At 42.0% G+C, this 25,593-nt stretch overlaps 1 protein-coding gene across 14 annotated transcripts in view; it reads right to left on the bottom strand.

The window, feature by feature from the left end:
• The window catches only part of RUNX2 (RUNX family transcription factor 2), a 330,028-nt gene that overhangs the window by 127,806 nt on the left and 176,629 nt on the right, over positions 1 to 25,593 (bottom strand). For 10 of the 14 annotated variants that reach the window (XM_045058569.1, XM_045058566.1, XM_023254034.2 and 7 more), the window contains one exon: positions 14,736 to 14,897. The exons of 2 other annotated variants lie outside the window; for them this stretch is intronic. In XM_045058569.1, the coding sequence (XP_044914504.1) occupies positions 14,736 to 14,897 (162 nt within the window). Of the gene's footprint in view, positions 1 to 13,621; positions 13,691 to 14,735; positions 14,898 to 25,593 lie in introns of all 14 variants that reach the window. 2 more of the 14 variants (XM_023254036.2, XR_002742288.2) reach the window with 1 other exon arrangement.

Here is a 25,593-nt window from a genome sequence, read left to right as displayed (position 1 = left end):
CTGATTTCATCTGATCTTCTACCCACTCCAGCCACCGGACATTCTTCTCCCCACCTCAGGGCCCTTGCTCTGGCCTTCTCTGCTGTCTGCAGTAAGCTTCTTCATAACATCACCCTATTTTACTTTCTTTACAGCACATATCCCTAGGTAATATTTTCTCATTTTCAATTGCCTACCCTTCCCCAATAATAGCTAACATTTATTACCAGGCATTATTCTAAGAGCTTTATGTACTTTATCCTTTTGTCCTCATAACAACCTTCTGAAGTTAGTGGTATTATTATTATTATTATTATTATTATTATTATTATCAGCCCATTGCACGGATGAGGAAATTGTGGTACAGACAAGCTAAGTAATAGTCCCAAGATCACATAGCAAGTGAGTCAAAAAGCCCAGATTGAAACCCACAGAGTCTGGCTCCAAAGACTGTTTAATGACTATATCATATGTCAGCAGAGAAAGTTCCCTAAGGTCTTCTGTCTTACCCATCACTGTATCTCTGGTGACCGGAACAGTCTCAATAAATGAGTGGATTTAATGTTGACAATAATTTGTATTAATGAAGACTTTTATCATGTGGTCATAAAGTACTATGATAGCAATGTTTCACTAAAAGGAACTTCTTGTTATAATTCTAATAATATTTTTTCTAACTATATTATTTCTTTAATATAGAAAGTCTGGTCTTCTCATCCCATTTAGCCTATTATTAATAGAATTCACCTGTTCTTTTGTTTTCATAACTGTTAGCGGGTAAGATTCTCAGTTCCCCAGTAAGATAAATTGTATTTCATTATAACCAACCCCAGGTTAGATAAGTCACATAAAACCATGCAAAGGTATATAAAATGTCAATCATTTTTTCTTTTAATTTTAATAAAGCCGTGGTTTCAAAATCTCTCTGCAGACTCAGACACATATGCAAGCGTAAGAGGCTTCACGTTAAATACAAAGTCACTTGTGGTCAAGTGTCAAGGTCTTTGGCACTAATTCACCTGATCCTAGATTGTTTCTCAACAGAATCAACTGAAACACAAGACAAACTTTTCTTGACACCTACAGTAGTTATTCCTACTAATTTAGTTCATAAACCAAGTACTATGCTAGCTTTTATTTTTGTTATGGGTGGCAGTACGTAGATTTTTGATCTGCTGATTCCTAAATGTTTCTGAGAGAAAACCCACCCCTTTGGGACTTATTTCAGAATCACAGACATTCAGAGCTTTATGATGCACCCTGGAGCGTATCTAGCCCAACTCGCTCATTTCACACACAAGGAACCTAAGACCCATAGAAAACTTAAGTGAGCTGCTCAAAACTCAGGTTCCTCAATTTCCAGCAAAGCGCTGTTTCCAGCATGTTGCAAGTGATGCTATGAGTGTTTGATCACTGTGCTATATGCCTGGGCCTCGGAAGGAGTATTTTCTAATAAACCAAACCAATGCAACACAATTTTATTGAGCAGCTGCTATTTTTTTTAATGTTCTTATTTATTTTTGAGACAGAGAGAGACAGAGCATGAGCAGGGGAAGGGCTCAGAGAGAGAGAGGGAGACACAGAATTCGAAGCAGGCTCCAGGCTCTGAGCTATCAGCAGAGAGCCTGATGCGGGGCTCGAATTCACGGACTGTGAGATCATGACCTGAGCTGAAGTCGGACGCTTAACCGACTGAGCCACCCAGGCACCCCAAGCAGCTGCTATTTTATCAGTGTTGGGTTCAATCCAATTTTGGGGGTGTATGTCCCAATTTAAATGCTCTAATCATCTGCTGGATTAAACAGGTCATCTGAGGTTTTACTAACCCTTCCAAGGTTAATCCAACTATTAACCCAACAGTATCGTTACGCACTTGAACATCAATGATCATTGAGCACCACTTAGGACAGAGATTGTTAAGAGTAGATCAAAAAATCCAACTGTACGTAATCTACAAGAAGCCCACTTTAGATATAAAGGCACAAAGAGATTACATAAAGCAGCAGGAACTCCCATTCATTGCTGCTTTGGAATGCAACATGGCACAGCCACTTTGGGAAACAGTTTGGCAGCTTCTTACAAAAGTAAATACACTCTTACCACGTGATCCAGCAACTGCACTCCTTGGCATTCACCCAATGAAGCTGAAAAGTTATGTCCACATAAAACGTATACACAGATGTTTATAGGTTATAAGGTACTCACACTATCTATCCATGAAGTGCTATAGTGTTAGTGAAGGTAGACTGGGAGTAGTGGTAAATGTATATCGCAAACTCGGATAACCATGAAAAGAGGGTAAAGAGAGAAGCATAACTGATATGCTAGGAAAGGAGAGATAATAGAATCATATAAAATGCTGAACTAAAACCACAAAAGGTAGAAAAAGAGTGGAAGAGGGGCACCTGGGTGGCTCAGTCGGTTAAGCATCCGACTCTGTTTCGGCTCAGGTCATGATCTCAACGGTTCATGAGTTTGAGCCCCGCATCAGGCTCTATGCTGTCTGTGTGGAGGCTTCCCGGGATTCTCTCTCTCCCTCTTTCTCTGCCGCTCCCCTGTGCTCTCTCTCTCTCTCTCTCTCTCAAAATAAATAAATAACTTTAAAAAAGAAAAAAAAAAAGAAAAAGAGTGAAAGACAAGAAATAGGATAAAAAACAGAGCAATAATAAAAAATAGTAACAAATATGACAGATAGTAATCCAACCATGCCAATCCAACACTTTGAATGTCAGTGGTCTAAACGCACCAATTCAAAGACAGAGATTGTCAGAGCAGAGCAAAAAACAAGACACTAGTAATGCTTCAAAGGTACAGTACCTGTGACACCTACGAACTTCTAAGGTCAGAAAAATAACTTTCTGTTGTTTCTGTTATTTCTGTTGTTAACTGCCCAGAAGGCCAATCTCTTTCTTTTTCAGAATCTTTCAGGTCGACTCTCCACTGTACCCTGAAGCAAAACTGAGCATGTACTGTTTTCCTAAGGTATAGTTTGGAAGCTTACAGGTTTGTTTGTTTTTTTTAATGATGAATACCACAACACTATTATCAGACTTTTTCCTCTTTTCCGAGCCTATTTTAATTCCTTCGGTGGCTTTTGTTTAGAAAGGGTTCTTCTTAATTATGTATGGATTTAATGTGACCACATCAATGGGTTTATTATTGATTTATCATGAATCACTGCTCTCCTTGGCACAGGGTGGAGTGTTTATAACTATTATTATATTTGTTATTATTATTCCATTAACTATGGCATTATCACGAATTACAACAGGGAGCTGGAACAGTGTCCATTTTGATCAGAGAGAGAGCAGTGAACTCTGGATATAGAAACGTCAGTCTTGTTCCAGTCTACCATGTCTGACTGCATTTCTAAGTTTATCACTCAAGGCCAAAGTCCCTCTGGAAAAGATGACACCTTCCTGCATAAGAAATCCTTTGAGATATTCAGGGACACTGGTACCTAAGCAGAATTTTATTGACGTGACTGTCATGGATTGGAGATTCATGAATTTCGTGAGAGTCACGTAAAAAAAAAAAAAAAAAAAAATTAGACGGTAGTACCGTCAAATGGGATCCGAGATTTACCTCGAACCAATTCTGACCCAATTGAATAATATATCCTGCCTACTCATTTTTTTTTATAATTTTTAATTTTTTTTTTCAACGTTTATTTATTTTTGGGACAGAGAGAGACAGAGCATGAACGGGCAAGGGGCAGAGAGAGAGGGAGACAACAGAATCGGAAACAGGCTCCAGGCTCTGAGCCATCAGCCCAGAGCCTGACGCGGGGCTCGAACTCACGGACCGCGAGATTGTGACCTGGCCGAAGTCGGACGCTTAACCGACTGCGCCACCCAGGCGCCCCGTGCCTACTCATTTTTTAAGAAAACCAAGAAAAAGGGAGACTGAAAAGGACTTTGAACTGTTCAAAATAAAATGTTGTCTAAAAAGGACTGTGAATAACTCAGAGTGCTGTCATTTGAAAATAAATAAATAAAATAAACAAATAAATAAATACATAAATAAATAAAGACATAAATAAATAAAGTGCTGTCATTTGTATTTTATCCTATACGTGTTTTTTCTTTCCCCCATGGGTCACTAGGAATGATTCCTATAGGTTTTTTAATTATATGTCAACTTTTTACTTGTTTAGTCACCTCTTTCAATGATACCTTTCTAAGTTTCCCCTCGTAACTATTTCTACATATTAATAAATATAAAACCAAACTTAAAATAATCATGCAGCGTCTCTTTCCCCTTTCCACCAGCAGTGGTCAATGCAGATTTCCTGAGAAATCAACACTGACTGAAGTAACAAAATAATAGTAGGTCATGGGCGGGGGGGGGGGGGGGGGGGGGGGGGTGCGGTTTCAGTGGGGCCTGTTTTTCCTGAGAGAAGTTAAAGCGGTAGTTTGGCTAATATTAACTAACAACCCAAATACTAGACCTGCCAAGAAAATTTACATGTATATTCATTCTCAATGTAGTGAACAGGTGAATACATACGTATATGTTATGTTACAGCGTGAGACTAACAGTGTTGCTTCACTTTAAAAGAGATAGTAGGGGTGCCTGGGGGGCTCAGTTGGTTAAGCATCTGACTCAGGTTTCGGCTCAGGTCACGATCTCACAGTTTGGGACACGGTGCCCCACGTCAGGCTCCACACCCATAGTGTGGAGCCTGACTGGGATTCTCTCTCTCTCCCTCTCTCTGCCCTTCCTCCATTCTCTCTCTCTCTCTCTCTCTCTCAATAAATTTAACAAGTAAATACAATAAGAGACAGTAAAAATTCTATAATATAAACACATGCTAGGACCGTGTTTGTGCATACGAAATATGAAATTAAGAAATGGCAGTTGTCAGGGCCAAAACATAACAGACTCTTAAATATGGAGAACAAACAGAGGGTTCCTGGAGGGGTTGTGGTGGGGGCGGGGGGAGGATGGGTTAAATGGGTAAGGGGCATTAAGGAATCTACTCCTGAAATCATGGTTGCACTATATGCTAACTAACTTGGATGTAAATTAAAAAAATAAATTAAAAAAAAATGGCAATTGTCATTAGTCTCCTGCCAATCCCACTTCTAGACCTATTAGCAATTCCTAACAACAGTTATGGTGTAAGCAACCCGAAAGCAGGGAGCACTATTGGACAGACCCTTCGGCCATGAGCAAGTACTCCCCATACAGGCAGACCACAAGCCTAGGACTCACAGACAGGTAGCAAAGGATTCGCAGGCCAGGTCCTCGGCCTAAGGGAACTTCCACTCTAGCCAGGAAAAGACGAGATTTTTTTTTTCTTTTTCTTTTTTTTTTTTTTAAAGACAGCTTTTCTTTTTTTAAACGTTTATTTATTTTTGAGACAGAGAGAGACAGAGCATGAATGGGGGAAGGTCAGAGAGAGGGAGACACAGAATGTGAAACAGGCTCCAGGCTCTGAGCTGTCAGCACAGAGCCCGACGCGGGGCTCGAACTCACAGACCGCGAAATCATGACCCGAGCCGAAGTCGGCCGCTCAACCGACTGAGCCACCCAGGCGCCCCAAGATGAGATTTTTTATATATTCTTGCCATATCTTAAGAAATGTTATGAAACCACACATGCCAACGAGTGGAATTTTCTTTCTCCAGCTGAAAATGTAATTGTTGAAGTGATTCAGAGTGAAAGTAGAATCTAGCAGAATGGAATTATTTTTTTTTTTTTTAATTTCCTAAGGAGAGGACTTAAGTTGCTCATGCGATAGGGCAAAAGAGATGATGGCCTGTCACTAAACTCCCGAGCATTTTTGCACATTCTGGCATCTAGCGGAGCTGGCGTCACAATGTAACTGGGTCGTATGTGTATTACGTCATCTCCTAAGCACGGATGATGTCTTCAGTGTTGCTTCTGTGTGTTGCCTGCCTAAGCACACGATAATTATGTACCAAGTGTCTGCTGAGCAGACTTGAAATGACTGATATAAACTGAAGAAAGACATCCCAGGCTGGAGGGAATGCAAGAGGCTATCTGTTGTATATTGGGTGAGGTTATCAAAACCCCAAAAGGTCATCCCAGGCAGGAATGAAGTAAGAATCAAGTTAAGACGTGAATAAGGTAAGAATGAAGTAAGATAAAACCGAACAGGAGTAACTATATATGATCAGACTTGGATCTGAAAAACAAAACAAACAACGACAAAAAAACAACAAACAACAAACCAAAACAACCGTGAAAGGAAAACAATGGGAGCAACGCAGTTTGACAAAAAAATGGCAAACACGAGAGAATAATGTAACGTGGTCACCAAAGCACCGAGGCCACCTCTGCTGAGGCTGACAGAGGCCACAATAAGGGAGTTTGGTTCTGGGCACCAGGCATAAAGAGGGACGCTGACAAACTCTGGCGTGCCCAGAGACCACTGACCAGGACAGTGAGGTGACATGAAACCCTATCACACAGCAAGGGCTTAAAGAGCGGGGAGGATGGGGGAGAACGAAGGTCGGTCTGGAGAAAGGTAAGACTTTGTGAGAAACGCTGTCACAAAACTGGATCTTTTGCTTTGAGCTTCAATTTACAGCTTAGCTAATAGAATTTCTATTATTTTCTCAGGAAAGACTTTGACACTTTATTGCATGATGGCTAGAATGAATGTCAGACTCTAAATTAGAAATCAAAAATTCTACTTGATCATTTGGTTTCAAGCTGGAACGAAAGTATGTTTTGGCATTATTACCAACTGTTAGCGGCAAGTTCTGGAAACAGATGCAGTCTTGCTATGTGTTCTAAATATGAAACACATTGCAGAAAGGCTTGGAGATAAAAATATATACTGCTTATGCACACTCATACTGTGCTATTTCCTGTCCTTATCAGCAATAAAAGTCCCTCTTGTTTCACCCTTTCTTTGTTGTTCCAGGTGAACAAAATCTTTCTTCTTTTTCCCTTTCTTCTATCCTTATTTCTTCTACATGCCTATCTTCCTGTAGTTTTCTCTCTTCTTTCCCACTACTATTTGTCTCATTGAAGATTTACTGAGCACATACTATGTGCCCAAAACTGTGCCGGGTTATAAGAGTTCAAGAATATGTACAACACAGTCACGGTCCTTGACAGTGAGACGCTTACCTCCTCTAGAAGGGGAAAGGCATGGACGCAGATCATCGTGCTAAAGGAAGGGGGGCACACATTAGAGGTGTGTCCACAGCAGGGAGATGAGAAATGGACGGGTGTAGGGAGAGTAATAAACTTGGAGGAAAGTGATGGTTGGGGAAGGGATTCCTTCTAGGAAAGAGGTGGCTGACAAAGATGGGCGGGGCCTTGGTGGAGAAAAGGGCTAGTGTGGAGTGGGAAACAGTGCAGCTTGCTTAAGGAATGCCAGGCATTCTTAGAAAAAAGGAGCATCCTTTACCTAGGCAGAGCTGAATATCTGGGGAGGCAGTGAAGTAGCCAGAAAAATGGGTTGTTTTGTTTTTTTTTTTAGTTGGGTCTCTCCCGTTCTTGAATTGTTAAGAATCATCACCTAAATGTAAATGTTTGGTAAGCTGTCTATGGATAAAACTAAAGAAAAATCTTAATTAAAAAAAAAAAAATGGACCAAAGGTATGGACAACCATAATCGTGTTTCCCCAGGAAGGAATGGATGAAATGCTTTCTAAAAAAAGAAATCTCACTGACGAAGTCAGTGACAAAACAAATTGGGATGGGGGTATTCCAGGTGCTGCGAGAGTGGCTTTGAGGTTTTAAAAAGTACAACAATGTCCTCACAATAGAACAGTATCCAGTGGTGAAAAGAAGTGACTTATCGGGTCATGACAAGATATGGAGGGGCCTTAAAGGCACATGGTTAAGTAAGCGAAAGAAGCCAGTCTGAAAGTCAGGCTACAGATTGCATGATTCCAATTATACGACATTCTGGAAAAGGCAAAACTAGAGAGACAGGAAAAAGATGACTTCCAGGGGCCATGGGAGCAGGTAGGTAGGGATAGACAGGTAGAGCCCAGGGGATTTTTAGGGCAATGAAACTATTCTGAATGACCCTATAGTGCTGCATACATGACATTGTGTTTTTGAAAAAAAAAAAAAAAAAAAAACCCACAGAAGTGCACAATGCTGAGAGTTAACATAACATAAACTATGCACTTCAGTTAAAAATAACATATCGATATTGGTGTATCAGTTGTAACAAATGCACCACACAAATGCAAGATGTGACTAATAAGACAAAATGGCGGTTGGGGGGGTGGCGGTGGATATATCCCCGCTCTACTTTATGCTTAATTTTTCAGTAAATCTAAAACTGCTCTAAAAAAATAAAGTATCCATTCTAAAACACGTATAGAGAGAGATCAAAATAAAAATAGTACGTTTCTACTGTTTGGAAGCTAAGGACACAACTTCGTTTCTCCACCGGCAGTTATCAGGTAAGGCAAGCTTTCTTTGCTAGAAGTCCTAAGAACAACAAATCCCTGGGCAGACATTAACTCACTCCTTGCAGAAAATTCTGAGATGTGCGGACGGACAATTTGTTCACGGGGGCCGACAGAGGCACAATGAATTCACTGACGGACATATCTGAGAATAACACGAAGAATCTTCAGTGACAATGAAACTAAAAGTCTGGCTTCCTCAGTTAAACTGCCTCCACCCTCTTCTCGGATCCCACTGAACCACAGAAGCCACCGTGTCACTAAAAAATTACCTCCAGTACTTTTGGTGAAGTGAGGTTCAAGCTCCCAAGTTTTCTTCTACAAAAGAAAGGGATTGTAGCAAACCTTTCAATAGAATCTGTAGCCATGTCTTTGCCATCCCTGCACACCCATGAGTCCCTTATGAGTCCCTTCGTCACTAAAGCTTTTCCTCACGTGTGGGTGGGGGTACATGTATCGAGAACAGACCCTCGGGAAAACAGCTATCAAGAACCGCGTATAAAATCGGAGTCAAGCCACGCACGCAAGTTTCATTCTGAGCTTTGGTACCTCTGTCTACCTACAATTTAACAGTAAATATCATATAACCAAGTTCGGTCAGTTCTGTGGGCCGGGCCAACTCCCCCACTCATCTAGTCAGAATGGAAACCACTTCTTCGGTCCCCAGCACCAGTAACTCAGAACCCGTCGTCAACTGAGGTCCAGGTCTGCCCTGAACCTGGGCCCACGGTGATCAGATAAAGACATCATCGGCTCGTGTCGGAAGACAGCCCGTCTTGCGAGAAAGCAAGGTGAATTTCAACTTACAGACTGCAAAAATAACCCAACCAATCACGGTCGAATTAACAGAGAATACTGACCAACATTCCACCGGTAACACAGGGCTTGCCTTTGTTTAGGGTCTATTAAATTTAATAACTTCCCCCTCTGTGGCTTTAAACAGAGAACTTCTTCAAAATAAGAGTGGCTCTTATTAAACTTAATTACTTGCCCGTGGCTGCTGTGGCAGATGTGTGTCTACCAAACAGGTGGCTCTTAATAAAGGAACGGTTCTGTAGTAAAAAGTAGATGTTCTAGTGTTTTATTATAGTCGCCTTAACTTTCTGCTTTATTAGTATTAATTGCTGGAGTTTTCCTTTTAACCTCTCTTAAGGCGTCACTCCCTCCTGTGAGTTAAGAGTGGTCCCGAGAAAATAAATGTCCACGTATACTTGGCACATTACTGAAGCCTCTGGTTTCAACACCGGACTCAGGGGACTTGACAGAAACTCGGTTATAAGGGACATTTAAAAACGAACTGCATCAAACACTGCCGGGTTTGAAATTACATGAAACCACCCTCCCAACAGACCTTGAATGATAAAATGGGGTTTTTCCACTGGCAATGTCTAGATTTTGTGGTAGTAATAAAATAATTTTTAGTAGCTTTATTTATTAGACTAACGCCTATTCTGCTGACCTTTGGAAATATTATAGTTTAGCGACTGAGAGTCATAAAAACAGAGACATCCTTAATAGTCTTGTGCAGTTGATTAAGTGGAATTTTTTGATATTTAAATATTTTGAAAAAAGAAATTCAAGACCATTTGATGAAAAAAACACACACACAAAAATATGTAACCCTCAAAAAGATTACAGTTTCTAACTCTGTCTTATGTAAAAAAAAAAAAATCCTATGAATGGAGATAAAAAATCCATACAATCTGCACTGGCCTCTCCCAGAGTAACTGAGGCAGAAAACACGTATGGCCCTTCCCTGCATCTCTAATTCATGTACCTTAACTGTCTTAAGAGATCTCCCAAAAGCGTCAGAGAGGTCCATGGGCACAGAGACCAAGATCATAGAAAAATGCTTGTATTAACCTTTTCCACTTCGTGTATGCCAAAGAGTGGTACAGACTCGGGTTAATCGAAGCTACTTTACTCAGGTGGATGGGACAGGGGAGGAGTCGTCATCTCTTCAGGACACTAACAACAGCTCATACTCTGACCCACAAGTCCAAGAATCAGACTCAATAAACGGTCGTGTTTCTTTTCCTAGTAGAATAATTACCTAAAATACATTTTGAAAACTGTGTAATTATTTATTTACATGGTATTTCGTGATAACCTGCAGAAAAGCAATGACAATCTTTGTGCCAAGCCTCACAAATGTTTTGAACATCACAAATGCCATGGGTAAGAAAATTCTTGCAATGATAAAGACAATGGTCTGGGTTATCATCAGGCTTACTTGTCCTTGTCTTGCCATACTTGACTCTTTGATAGAATCGGAGTGAATTTTCTGTATAGTGAATATTCTTTTAGGATCACACAAGATGAAATGAGATAATGTACGAAATCCCTCAGGGGTGAAGGACGCTACTTAAACACAGATTGTTGTGTGAGAAGAAGCATGGGAAGGGAGGGGAATCAACCCCTAGAGGGTTTCTCTCACACTGTAATGTCTCCAGACTGGTTGCTGATAAGCAGCATTTGATTTTTATAATTCACTTGAATATGAACTAAGCTCATTACAATAAGGTAAGCCCTATTAGTCAATTACAGGACAATAACTTATTGTTTGGTCAAAAACCTATGACTGCTGCTATTGTTTTTGTTATAATATTGAAGGCTACTCCAGGTTAAGGAAGTATCTCCTGAATCTTTGTATTGTGCCTATGAACTTCAAGACATCTGGCTTTGCATCTTCACTTGCAGGTTGTAAGGAGTGTGGGTAACAAGCCTTCACCATTGTATTTTTATTTATATTTGGCTTCCATGAGGGTGACTGCAGGGGAAATGCGATATAGCATCACTGTCATCACTGGAATTCATTAAGTTCTAGTATAAATGTAGCTACACTTGAAAAATTACTCAGAAGGAAGGATACCAAAAAAAGAAGTTGTAAAATTGGATTCTCTAACGATCTTTAAGTATATTAAATGAGGATCTTTCTTTGGAATGGTCTTGTAGGATGAAATGGAATTTCTTTAGGAACAGTTCTTTCTGAAAGATCTTTCTAGTTGCTTTTATTCCTACGATTCCTTGGAAAAGAACATGATCATTCCATTCTCCGATATTAGAATAGTTATTTTCTCTTAGTGCATGATTGGCCTTTTGTGAATGGCTCACAACTGCTTTTAGCTCTACAAATATTCATTCTAAATCTATACAGTAATAGCTATAGCAAACATTGAGTACTTCTGTGTGCTAGGCATTAGGTTCAGTGCTCTATGAATTACATCTCAGTATTAACTCACTTAAATACTTAAGTATTTCAAGAGGTTTTGTTTTAAACATGGTCTGTGGTGGATCCATTTTGCAAAGCAAATAATCCTCGTTAAAGAGTTTAGATTTTTACCTACTTGACTCATTTAAGCTAGCGCTTGCCTGCAAATTCTATACAGATAAGCAATTTTTACAAAGCCATTGTAGCTTCATAATGATCAGCTACAATCTATTGAGCAACTAGCATGTGTGAGGCATGCTGCTCGCACTTTACATAAAGCACCTCATTTAATCCTCATGGCAGCCCTAGGACATTAATATTATATCCTTATTTTACAAATAATTAAGCTACATTTCAGAGAAGTAAGAAATTTGCCTAATATGTGCATGAGCTGGGATTCAAACCTGGGTCTAAACCTCCAATCCTACTGTATAAGTAAGGACTTTGTTCTCACCCCAGATCATCTGAGACTATTTCTTTATCCCCTTCAGATAGGGAGATGAGAACAGTTCTCTACATAAAAATCTGAACTGTTCCGGAAAACATCTCAAAGAGGAAACACACACGACTGCTTGGAGATGGAAATGAAGGTTAATATTTTAGCTGTCTATGCTACGAAGATAGCATCCTGGACCTTAGGGACCGCTTTAGATATGGGGGGGGGGAATAATAAAGACAGAAACTATGCAACTTGGCACCTTGGACCCTATGAGACGGGCTCCATTCCAGGCAGGTCCCTAGGACCTAGGACTGGTCCCCAGGGAAGTGAAAAGGGCACTTGTTCCAGCTGACTTGGTCCCCAAGCCCACCAAGCTGCACTCTGGGATGCTGGCACAGCCCAACACTCAAGAGCAAGGTCAGGTAAATCAAATCAGGGCTCCTCCAGTTCCCTGACAGTCCATATCTAGTTCTTTCTTCCTGTTTCCCAATATGCTGACAAGAGGGATTTTCTGCTCTCCTCCCTTGAATGTTTACACAGAACCTCCCACCCTGGCACCATGTCACTTTGCCAGTAACAACTCACAGAAATGTCTGGGGCAGGAGGAAAAATCTGGACTAAACTCAGTTTTAAACTAGTTTAGAGCAGAGGCTCATTCCTACCCTTGGCCTCAGACCAGTATATGACTGGATACGTAACCAGTTTCTGCTCCTACTGCCTCGTCTATGAAATGGGAAGAGTCGTGTTGTTATTAGTTTATGGAAGTGTTTTAAATAATTATCAGTAAGTTGACTCAAAGTAATCTAGCTATTCTAGATTACACATGTAAATGATAGACGATCATGACTGCCCACGTATGCAGCATTGTTTCAGTGTTGCTTTCAATGGTTTTCCTACTGAATTTTATGTGAATACACCTGGGTATGAAGGTGCTGTAGATGAACGTCTCTAAAGCAGTAATCACTCCCTGAGGTTTTTTTCCTCTAGGTACTGCCAGGGGACAAATAACAAAGTCTGCTTCAGCCACAGAGGGTTGGACAGATGGAAACCCCAGAGGACCCTAAACAGAAGCAAGTTTGCACAAATCTGTCCTGGCAAAGTGTCATTTTGGCCCCATGTAAAACAAAACAGGTCCAATATAAAATACAGAAGGAATGACCAGAACTAATTCGACACCATCCAACACTGCCTTTGATCCCACATCAGCCCTCATTCTCCCCACTGTGCCTTACTCATCCTTTCCCATGTCTTTAATTGATGTTTGCCTAAAGGAGGGAGTCATTCCTGTCAAGGGAAATGATAACTAAAATTCTATACTCTGCACAATTCCCCAATAAATACCATGTGATTCATAAAAATAATAATAGCAGTCATAATGAAAAGTGGGAACATGGTTTTCCAAAGGGTTTTGTGGTTCTCCCTCCACCCCTCTTCTTTCCCTACTCACCCCTGCGGGAGTCCATCTGCTGTAGAAAATGTGAAGGGCACTAGGACCAGAGAGCCCTTTCCTGCCATTCGCTTGAGAAACAAAGCCTTCCCTCCTCCCAAGTGGAAAGAAAGAAAGGAGTCTGAACTAATCAAAACCTGCAAGCCTGCTGGTGGAGCTTCAGCTTGTCAGTGATGCAACTCAGCGGAGTGAGTAGCGGCTTCGAGCTTTGCAGAAAATGAAGAGAGGGAGAGAAACAGAGACAGAAACACAAAGAGAAAGAAAGAAAGGCATTAACCTGGCCAGGAGTTAAACAGGTGCATGGAGCCCGAACGCTGAGAAGAGCGTCTGACACATAGAGGGGCCAACTGCATGTGCCTCAGTGGGGTTGCTTCTTTATTTACGGGGGCAGGGCTCTGGCCTGGTGTCAGGGCTGTACCGAGAGATCTTTTCCCTATTCACAGGACTCAGAGGCTTGGCCAAGAGCCTTTAGCTTTTCTCTACTTGCCCACGTGAAGTCTGTGTACACTTTCTGGCTCTCCACGAGGAATTCTCTCCACGACAGAGAGAGGAGGCCAGCTCGTTTGCCACACGCACGTCCACCAGGAGCCACAGATTTTGGTGGTGCCTCTGGAATAATGGGTGTGTGAGCACTGGGGACGCCATGTTGAGAGCGACCACAGTGTGCTGGATGGTTCGTGGAGAGGCTACCTCAGTCTGGAATTGGCTGCTCAGAGGCCAACTCGGCCTTTTAAAAGACTCTTCCAGGCCTCACCTCACTTCAAATGACTAGCTTCTGAGAAGGATCTTAAGTTTGCTGGTGCTCACTCTCAGAACCAGCCGGCCTGGACTTCTGGGGTTTAAGAGGCTCTAGAAATGGAAGGCTGTGCCATCAGTCTATAATCTGGTTTACAGGCAGATGTTAAGAAAAGAAAGGAACACAAGCAGAGGAAGGCCTGGCATAAGACCCTCAGGAGAAGGCCCCAGTTGAGACAGTGCCCACCAAAGGGGATACGATTCGGCAGGACTAAAACTGGGTGGCATTAAATAGCCATAATTAAGAAAATTATGCCATCTCTGGTGGATTTTTAGTCTCTCAATTTAAAATGTTCAAGTACGTGATTGCCCTATAATTCAGAAGACCCGGTCTGCCGCTGTCATACCCTTGCCCCCACGCCTCCGAGAGAGAGTTCCTGTGAGCCTTGGCCCATTCTACGACCCCAGCCCCACCCCTGCACAGGAGGGGGTTTTCACTTAAAGTGTGGTCTTTACCTGAAATGCGCCTGGGCACGTCGGTGATGGCAGGAAGCCCCGTGCCCCGTGTGGAAGACAGCGGGGTGGTGGAGTGTATGGATGGGGACGTCATCTGGCTCAGGTAGGAGGGGTAAGACTGGTCATAGGACCACGGCGGGGAAGACTGGGCCTGCCTGGGGTCTAGGAAAAAGAAGAAAAATCTTTAGTGTACCAGCCAACTGTGGACTTAGAACATGCAACCCCAAACTGAGAAAGGAGAAAGTAAGAGAAAAGCAAGCATCTGTAAGGAGTATTCATTTCCTATGATCCTACCCTTTCAGGCCCTGTATGGCACCAAACTTTCGAGACCTCCAAGCTCCAGCACAACAACACGGATCGTGCATAAAGACTATTTCTCCCTCATATAAGTATTTCTATTTGGAAAGTCTAACCCCCATTTATTTATTTACTTTTGGAATTTACTCATTTATTTTGAGAGAGAGAGAGTGCGTGCGTGAGCCAGGGAGGGGCAGAGAGAGAGGGAGAGAGAGAATCCCGAGCAGGCTTCAAGCTGTCAGCGTGGAGCCCAACTCGGGGCTCCAACTCCATAGGGCTTGAACTCACAAACCCGTGAGATCATGACCTGAGCCGAAATCAAGAGTCAGACGCTTAACTGACTAAGCCACCCAGTCGCCCCTCTACCAGCCATTTAAAAAAACAATCTGCTCCAGTTATCTTTACAAAGTTGAATTCTCCTTGATTTATTTTCTGTATTTACTCATGTTACTTCAATGAACGCATATCACTCCTAATTTTCTTTTAAGTTAGAAATTCTTTGGAACAATCAACTTAGTTAAAGAACAGGTAGACTGTACTTTTCCCTGCTGCACATCCAGCTGCTATCTTTCAGACATGCATTTTGGTTTATAAATGCATGATTCCATGACTTCACTTTCTTTCCAGGCAGGTCAAGGGATAGCACTCTCTAGCAGGGGGGTTAGAGGTAAGGGGTAGAGATGAGAAAGGAGGGAGCAGCATGTAAAAAGAACACAAAGAAGGGGAGCCAGTTAGTTATATGATTCTCATGCTAAAGCTACCCTAGAAAATAACCTTTAAGAAAGAGACAAACTTAATTTCTAAGTCACCTGCCATTAAGAACTGAAACACTTCATCACCATCCAGTTTTGATGTTAAGCATATGAGTTTCTGACCATAAAAAAAAAAAAATGATCCAAAACAGAGGAGCAGGGAGATGTCTTTAATCCTATTGGAATCTGTTTAGAAGATGTCACATGTTTGGAATACAGCCTAGTGTTACCTAGTCACTGTAATAGTAAAAATGGGTGGCCACTTGTTAGGGTTAACTGCTAAGCATTATCAGTATGTTTTTATGTATTTCTATGGGGTTTCTTGGAGGTACAAGCTCAAGTACCAAGTACAAGCCAAGTAGATTTATCAAAAGAGTTTCAGTCTACACAAGAAAAAAAGGTAAATGTGTTGTATATTTCCCATGTATATTTCAACCCGTTTCATTCTTACTGGAGGGCTAATCGAACAATCAGAAGCAAATTTCTCTTAACATTTTTTTTTTTACTAATTGTAAATTTTTTTTCTAATATTAAAAATTCTAACACACCAATTTAAAAATTCTAATACACCTGTTCACAAGACAACATTGTATATTAGAATGTCTGTGGACTTTGGAATGTGCAGATCCAGGTTCAAGTTCTGAGACTTCCATTTTCTAGCTGTGTGATCTTCGGTTAATTACTCAGCAACTCTGAGCCTCACTTTCCTCATCTGTAAAAGAGGGTGAGGGAGTAATAATCTCTGAATCACAGGGATGTGACAACTACATGAGAAAACCATGGAGAGAGGAGTAGCACAAGGAGACACTCAGTTCTGATTCTTGCCTTCTTCTAAAAAACCTCTTGGTGACACAAGAATAGTCCCACGGTTAAGACACATCTGAACTGACATTAATACATCTGGATTAGGCTTGAAATTATTCCCATATCACCTCTCAGCTTCTGACAATGAAAGCTCAATTTTTTTAAGTTTATTTATTTATTTTGAGAGAGACAGAGACAGCATGAGCAGGGGAAAGAGAGAGGGGCGGGGGGAGAGAATCTCAAGCAGGCTCTATGTCAGCACAGAGAGGGATGTGGGGCTCGAACTCATGAAACCACAAGATCATAACCTAAGCTGAAACCGAGCGTCGGACGCTTAACTGACTGAGCCACCCAGGAACCCCCAAAAACTTAATTTTTTAAAACTATTAATAGGTTTGAATAGTCAATTCAGGCTTATCTCTAAAAATAAAAAGGAGTATAACAAGACATGGGTATTTCTGAAATGATCCCTCTTTTAGAGCCTCTCAGCTCTTCCATACAATTAAAGCCTGTCAGTTTCAGCTATTTCTTGTTTATTTGTTCAATTCAGAAACAACTTATTTAAAGGCTGTCTAAATAGGACATACTGAGTCAAAATAATTAAATACATCTGGATATTCATCTGATGCTTACTACATCAACAGATAGAAAAATTTCATCCAATTCCATTTTAGGGAACTTTTACCTGAGTTTGCAATTTGAAAAAAAGTATAGTACCGTAAATGGTTAACATAAACTTTTCCTTCAGAAATCTAAAGGGGACTTGATCATTAAAGTAATGAACTTTTGTGCTTTAACAGGTTCAAGGCTGAGACTGTATAGATTGGCAACATTTCAAATCAGAGTGAGTGGTCCTTGTTATATATCTGATACTGACATACTTCCTCGCTTTAACCATTAATGTAATTAATGCATTTCAGAAAAAGGTAAATGACCTTCAGATGGAAAAAGATGCATTCCTTACAGCACCAGAAAGCAATCTCATAATGGCAAGGCCTTCTCTGAAGCCACATTTTCTACAGACAAAAAGGACAAGAATCACACAGATAAATGAGCTGGGCACACAGGACTCTGATTTGGACTGGGGTCCTAATCTGTCTTTACCAGATGACTCCCAGAGTAAGTAGGTTAACCTGTATGCCCATCCCTCTACTGCAACATGCTGTCAGCAGTAGGATAGGACTCCCTGCCTAAAAATGGGGAAAAATACAAAGAAATGTAAAGAATGACTGAAACTATTTATGTTTAAACATATCACAGAAGCCTTAGGGAACTTAATTTGGATACAAGATGCAGCCTTTCAGTTCTTGTGCAGAGGGGCAGCCGAGCACAGGGGGAATAAGTGGGGTTTCTAATGCAAGGATAGGAGCTGGAGCCCCAGTTCTGCTTTCTATAAGCCGCATGACCTCAGCGGTGTTAGCGAACTCTCTGAACCTCAGTTTCCTCATCTGGAAATGAGGGAGCATAACATGCCAGTGAATGTAGCAAAATGGTCATATGCACTGGCTGGGTAGACAAGCCCCCTACCTGGCTGAGCAAGCCACTTCTCTCGGACCTCAATAGCTCATTTGTAAAATGCGAATAACGATGCTCATTAGGTTTGCTATGAGCCTTTCACCAACGTGCCTTGATGTGATGAGTTATCTGGCAGTCTTGGTATGCATTAAGTGCGTAATAAACAGAGGAGTGATTACTGCTTTCTGTAAAATGAGTATGATAGGAACTACTATCATTTTTGTTATAAACTTAAATGAGATAATATAACTAAAAGCATTTGATACCTCTCAATTTTTGCTATATTAAAATTAGGACTCTTCTCTTGAGGAGCTCACATGGTCAAGGCCCTGCTGCATGACAAGAGGCATGTTTCTTAATGTTACTAAGCTTTAATCTCTTCACCTGTAAAATGGGTATGATAATACTATCCCAGAGTTGTTGTAAGGATTAAATAGTATACAGTGAGTGGCAAATCATCACTATCATTCAAAAAAATTAAAAATCTGACTCTAAACTACCCAGGGTGGTTGGGCTGTCTAGCGTTGTTCTTGAAGTTTTCCAAAGTCAGACTCAACACAATTCATTGTGATGCCCGGAACACAGTAAGTGCTCAGTAAACAAACATTATATGAACCTCCCAGGGTGGCATGAGTGAACAATGAAATCTTATAATGAATTAGTAATTAGTCATTCTTTAACTTCCCATCAGGCTATACAAGAAGTTGTATCAGTGAGGTTTTAATTTTTACATAAAGTCCCTGACTTCCAAAACTTATACTAGAACAGTCCATTAAAGGACAGTTTGGCTTTTAGTGGAGATCCTTCCTGAAGATACCCAAGATTAGCAAAAATAACGTCTCACTATCCTTAACAAGTGAGGTCTCTCTTTGGTTTTTTTGTCTCAGAGGGCACATTGCAGAGTCCAGCCGATTTCTTTCAAGGTCACTGTCCTCAGAGTCTATGATAATGACCTACTTAAGGAGAGAGAGTTACTACAGAAAAAATAAAAGAACTACCATGTGGGGTCACTGTATTTAATATAAATAGTCTTAAAAGGAGTGCCTGGGTGGCTCTCTGCCCCTCCCCCACATGCTCTCTCTCTCCAATAAATAAACTTTAATAATAATGATAATTTGAAAAGTGGACAGCAGTCTCTTTAAAAAAAAAAAAAAAGAAGTAATGGTCTCCAAAATATCCCAGGCCTTCTCTAACACCCCGTGAATGATATCATCAATCCCAGCTCCACCATTTCTGGCCTGTGTGATCTTAACTGATCCAATCTTCAAGTTTCCTAGTCTGTATAATGGAGATAAATAAGTACATCTTCCTTCTACAGTTGTTATCAAGACAAAGTAGTAAAGAGTGAGCACATGGAAAGAACCCAACAAACGTTCAACACTGTTAAAACCTCTACCTTGACTGAATCTTCACTGTGTATTTATGTTTCCAGCTCATAATCTCTTATTCTAGTGGAGGACAATTCTTAGGAAGCTTCTATAGTTTTGAAGTCCAGTATTTGGAGAATATATCCATGTTGGTCATGCCAATATCCTTTCCAAACATTTAACCTTTAATCACATTCTTTCTTAGTCTTGGTTTCTCCCAGACCAAAAAATCCTAACCTGTTTTAGTGTATTTTTTAATGCCATACCCCTTAACTTTTTTCAAACCTTTAGTGCAAAAAGGCTACAAACTACCTTGACTTCCTAAATGCCCAATCACCAAGAAAACATAATCCTATCATAAATATATGATTATAGCTTATTTGCTTTGTTTTGGACAATTATTAATGCTTACAGTAGAGGAAAGTCATCTTAACCTGATCTTATAAATGGTTTCGGAACTCTACTTCCCGAAGAAACCTGAGACTTCTGGGACTCGCTCTTCACTTGGGTGAGTCAGAGCAGGTGACAGATGTTTTCAGGCATCACCAGTCAATCTGAAGGTTGTTACCAGGGAAGAGCGCAGGGCCTCGCTGAGACAAAGCTACTAATTAGCCATTAACGAACAAGATACTGGCGCTCCTGGGTGGCTCAGTAGGTTGAGCGTCCGACTCTTGATTTCAGCTCAGGTCATGGTCTCACAGCTCATGGGATTGAGCCCAGCACTGGGCTCTGTGCTGACAGTGCAGAGCCTGCTTGGGATTCTCTCTCTCTCTCTCTCTCTCTCTCTCTGCCCTTCCCCTACTCACTCCCTCTCTGTCAAAATAAATAAACTTAAAAAAAAAACAAACAAGAAACCACCTTCACCCAGACCTCAGGCCCCACAGGGCTGGTCTGACCCCTCCTTCGCTCACCCCATCCAGAGTTGTATTGGATGGTTTGTTTTTTGACTCTGTAGAAGCACAGAGGTAAGTACCATGCCCTACTCTCCTTTCCTACATAAATAAGAATATTCTTGATCTTTGTGTCTCAGACGATAGAAGCGCTGATGATAGTCTTGATATTACATCCTGAGTGACCTGATTACCTAGAACCACCCACAAGCTTTCAGAGGACAACTGAACTTCCTTTTTCAGAAATTTTTTGAAAGAAATGAAAACTGCTGTTGAGCTTTAAATACTTTGTGATGTTTTGGGGCGCTTGGGTGGCTCAGTTGGTTGAGCATCCAACTTCGGCTCAGGTCATGATCTCTCAGTTCGTGAGTTCAAGCCCCGCGTCGGGCTCTGTGCTGACAGCTCAGAGCCTGGAGCCTGCTTCAGATTCTGTGTCTCCCTCTCTCTGCCCCTTCCCTGCTCATGCTCTGTCTCTCTCTGTCTCTCAAAGATGAATAAACATTAAAAAAGAAATATAAATATTTTGTGATGTTTTTAACACTACACTTCACTATTTTATATATTTCTCAGAAACAGTATCAATATTATTTTCATGACTACATTATAGAAATTCAAAGGAGTGACATATGTTTTTATATAGATACGACCATTTAATAACAAAACCCTGGTGTTGCTTTTTTTTTTTTTCATGCACGCATACTCATTAGTGCTTGGGAAATCTGAAATCCTAAATATCAGAGGAGGGTTTACATAGGGCTGTGCCCCTATTTCTTCCCAAACGTCTCTGTTCTCACCTACAAAGGGGAGTTTTGGGGCACCTGGGTGGTGCAGTCGGTTAAGCGTCCGACTTCAGCCAGGTCACAATCTCGCGGTCTGTGAGTTCCAGCCCCACATCAGGCTCTGGGCTGATGGCTCAGGGCCTGGAGCCTGCTTCCGATTCTGTGTCTCCCTCTCTCTCTGCCCCTCCCCTGTTCATGCTCTGTCTCTCTCTGTCCCAAAAATAAATAAACGTTGAAAAAAAATTAAAAAAAAAAAAGGGGGGGTTTTGAAGGGCAGCTGGGGTCAAGTTTGACATGTAAGATAAACTTGAGAGAGAAAATCAGGTCCTCCCTCTATGATGGGCCTGCCCTACTCACAGGCAGGAAGTGGCAAATCAAGATGACTAAATGAGAGAGGGCCTAGGGCACAGAGAGCTCCCACAGCCTGCATGAAGCCAGTGAGAAAGTGGGCCCCCGATGTAACTGTGCAAGCATACCAAGAACTACCACCAGGCATATAAGGTCAGGCTATTTCACAGACACCTTGGATCTGTTAACTGGACCCTTCCAGAAGAAATCAGGGTCTCCTTTGCAAGAACAGATCAATTCTAGCTACTAAGAGTTCAGGTTTTACAGAAAGAATCCATCAGCATTGGTTCTGAGGCATGGTCTGTCACACACACGACTACTACCAACACTGTGTGGGGTTGCCCCATATGGCTTATGTTTTTTAAAAGACACCAGAAGCCCAGAATTCTGTGTACACTTTCCAGTTTCTCTCCCAACTCACTAGGTCACAGGCAAGGTTCTTATTTACCTGTCCCTTTCCCAACTGCAAAGTACAAGTGGTCATTACTGCCATCTTAACAGGGCTTTTGAGGGGTGGGGGGAAAGGAGTTTTTGCATGCTGTTTTGGCGAACCAGCAAATTATCACCTGGGTGGCTCATTCGGTTGAGCATCCAGCTTTGGCTCAGGTCATGATCTCACGGTCTGTGAGTTCGAGCCCCGCGTCGGGCTCTGTGCTGACAGCTCAGAGCCTGGAGCCTGTTTCGGATTCTATGTCTCCCTCTCTCTCTGCTCCTCTCCCGCTCGTGCTCTGTCTCTCTCTCTGTCTCTGTCTCTCTCTCTCAAAAATAAACATTAAAAAAATTTTTTAAAATGTTCAAATCATGTACTTGTGTCTTTAAAAAACACTCTAAAGATAGAAATGAACCATGAAGCATCAACGTCAGAGTAGATTTCATAAGCTCTCTTTCCAGGGTGGTGATCCTTCTGCTTGGGCTTCTTGGGGATCAGTGCTATAAACCCCCAAGACACAAAGTACACAAGGCAAGTACCCAGGAGATGCCCCCACGTGCTAAGTGGGGAAGAGCGGTTCCCATGTCTCAAGGTGTCTCAGCACCAGGCAAAAATGGAGACAACCGTTTATTTAAACCTATGGATACAAGGAAAGCAAGCTCTCTTCTTTGAGCTGGACCACAGCTTACGAAGTTCAGTCACAGGGATGGGGAAAAGGAAGGAGTGGCCATTCATCTCCTAAAATGATATACAAAGAGTCGTGGCTCTAAGAGCATCCACACTTTCAAATGCCTGAAAAGCTAATTACATGTCTGCATAATTAAGCTCCATACACTTGGGGTCACAAAAAGAGAGGAAGAGGAAGGCAGATAGTTAGGGAAAAGGCACCATAGGAAAATGAACTGACTCTAGGAAAATACATCAGTGTCTTTTCTTAAGTTTGAATAAGTTTGAGTTGCGGGGGGAGCAGAGTGGGCACAGGGCCGCTTGAAAGCCCAGTGAGAGCTAAGCATGGAGACTCAGTGGTTGCTCTTAGCAGGCCTCCTTTTGTAAACACTTTGGTTAAACATATGTGGGTGTGAAGAAGGGCCTGCTTTCCTAAGAATCACTCACGACAAGGCACACCATGGACGCGGTGTTGAACTTCACGCAGAGAGAGGAGGAAACCAGTTAGCAGGGGCGAAGCCTGAACCAGCACACAAAAGGCTTCTTCCTGTCTCTGGTGCCAGCAGGCTTCTGTGTAATGTGACCCGACAAGGGCTGATGGTTTCTGCCAAAGCTCGGTGTGTCTAGAGTGAGCACCTGCTGTACTGGGGCGGGGCAGGGTGGTGGGGGGGCAGGGTACAGTTAGAGGGCCCCACCCATTTTTTCCCTACTCATTACTCAAATCATTACTTAGTCTGTATAAACATCAAATATTTCTTAAGAAAGCTGGAGTACTTAAAATGAACTGTGTGTAGAGTTTACTAGTTTAAAATTATACCTCTCAATTGCTACCAGGGTCGAATAAAGTCCATAATCCCAACAGAGAGAGGCAGATTTACAGTTTCCTATCCTAAACTATTTCTGCCATATCACTATCATTCATAACACAAATACACGCACAGCCACATGTACGTTAATTCCCATTTCAAAACAGTTTACACTAAATAGTAAATGTTTAAATTCTGTGTCTTCTCTCATAACCTTTTTAGCTAGACTGGATTTTTAGAACGAGCTCTCCCACTCACTTCTGTTTCTCTTGACTAATAGGACACACGGTTCCTAAGCCAAACAGGCTCCTCCAAGCACAGGAAGAGCCCTGGACTGGTGGCTTTGGCAACAGGTGTGCAGCTGTGTACCACTAATTTACCTTCTCCCGAGTCTCACTGCACCTGGAAGATGAGATGAGAACGGATGTGTTATCTCTAAGATGCTTTCCCGCTGCGAAATGCTATAATTCTAACTACTCAGAAAAGTGGGCTCCCTACCCCCACTCCTTTCTGGAAGACAGCAGTTGTAACTGAAATTACTGAAGGTGTGTTGAGCCGACTTGGGCTGAAGGTAGCTGATGGCTGACACCGACAGCATCTCCCGTCACGGAGCATCATGGCTCATCTCAGCACGGAAGGCACCAAGAGCAGGATTCTGACTCCCCCTCTTCTCCCCACCCCCAACCCAGGGCTTTCTCAAACGGACCAAGATGGCTGCCAGGTTCATTTGGCAGAAGACCAACCCAACTGATTCACAGGGCTTTCAACTGAAATTTGAGGAGAAAAAAAGCAGCACGCTGCTTGGATAAAACTGGATGCGACGCAAGGTACGCCAGGCATGACAAGTTACGTCACAAAGCAAACAATGGGAGAAGAGGAACTTAGTAACTCTTAGGAGACGACAGCAGGGAAGAGAATGAGAAATGCTATGTAGAGTCTAAGAGGTCATATCCCGTAACAAAAGGTTAAAAACAACAACAACAACAACAACAGAAGGAAGTTAAATGAAGACAAGGTAATGAGTAAGTGCCTTAAAAGTATCAACAGCTTTTGCATGATTGAGACTCATGACCATCTTATTAAAAAAACGAGGGTGATTTTCTTATTTAGAAAAAACAACCTACTAGATGAATCAAGAGTCTGTACCATATGTCACCCCTCATCTGGCCTCAGAATTGGCATCTCCTGGACCTCAATGTTAAAGCCGGCAGAGGGAAGGGAATAAGATACAAACAGAACCAGAACTTGAGATATAACTGGGATGTGGTGCTGGCCAGGGGAAGTGACCTTTAGTTCAAATTATCACACTGAAGTGGGTGCAGTCAGTTCAGGTCTAATCAGGCTGATATCCACATCCAGGGGGTCAGATATAGCGGTGAGGGTATCACAGGTCCCCAGGCCTGGCGATTCCTGTTGTCAGGTAGATGATGATATCCACTGTCCTAAGAATTATCTCCTGGTCATTCATTCACCCATCCATCCAACCATCCATTCATTCAAAACATATGTTCTGAGTAGCCTACCCTGGTACTGTGCTAGGCACTAGAGATATTAATAGTGAGATAAAGACAGACCTAATCTCTAACTTCACAGAGTTTACAATCTGGTAGGGGAGACTGACATTAATCAACTAATCATGTAACTGTGATAAGTACTAGAAAGGACATTTCTTGGCACCATAACGACACACAGTGGGGGGCTGTAGTCACACCTGGGGGTCAAGGCTTCTCTGACGATGTGATGTGATGTGATAATTAAGTCAAGAACTCAATGGCCAGCAAAACCAGTAGATGAGTAGGTGAGGTTAAGAAAGCTTTAGGCAAAGCGAACAGTGTATATCAAGTTCCTGGGATGGAGGCAGTATGGATTCTTGAGGAGTTGAGAGAGCCAGTGTGGGTGGATTACTGACAAAAGGTTCAAAATAGTGGGAGAGGAGCACAGGGAGGAGTCAGGCCAGGCAGAACCTGCCGGGCCACACTAGAGGTTTCCAGCTTTATCCTAAGTGCAGTGGAAGGTCACGGAGGTGTTTCAAGCATGGGGTGACATAATCAGATATGCATTTTTTAACATCTCCCTCCGACAGCATCATAATAGAAACAGGGCACAAGTCCAGCCTAGGGCTCGGCACACAGGGAAGGGTGTACAGGGAAAACAGCAGCTGAAATGGACAGAAGGGTGGAGTCCAGGAGCTGCACTTGGGAAAA

This window comes from Felis catus, chromosome B2, assembly GCF_018350175.1.
Source record: "Felis catus isolate Fca126 chromosome B2, F.catus_Fca126_mat1.0, whole genome shotgun sequence".
Classification (NCBI taxonomy): Eukaryota; Metazoa; Chordata; class Mammalia; order Carnivora; family Felidae; genus Felis; species Felis catus.
Note: the sequence above shows the minus strand (reverse complement) of the source record. Positions and strands in the feature narration are given on the sequence as shown.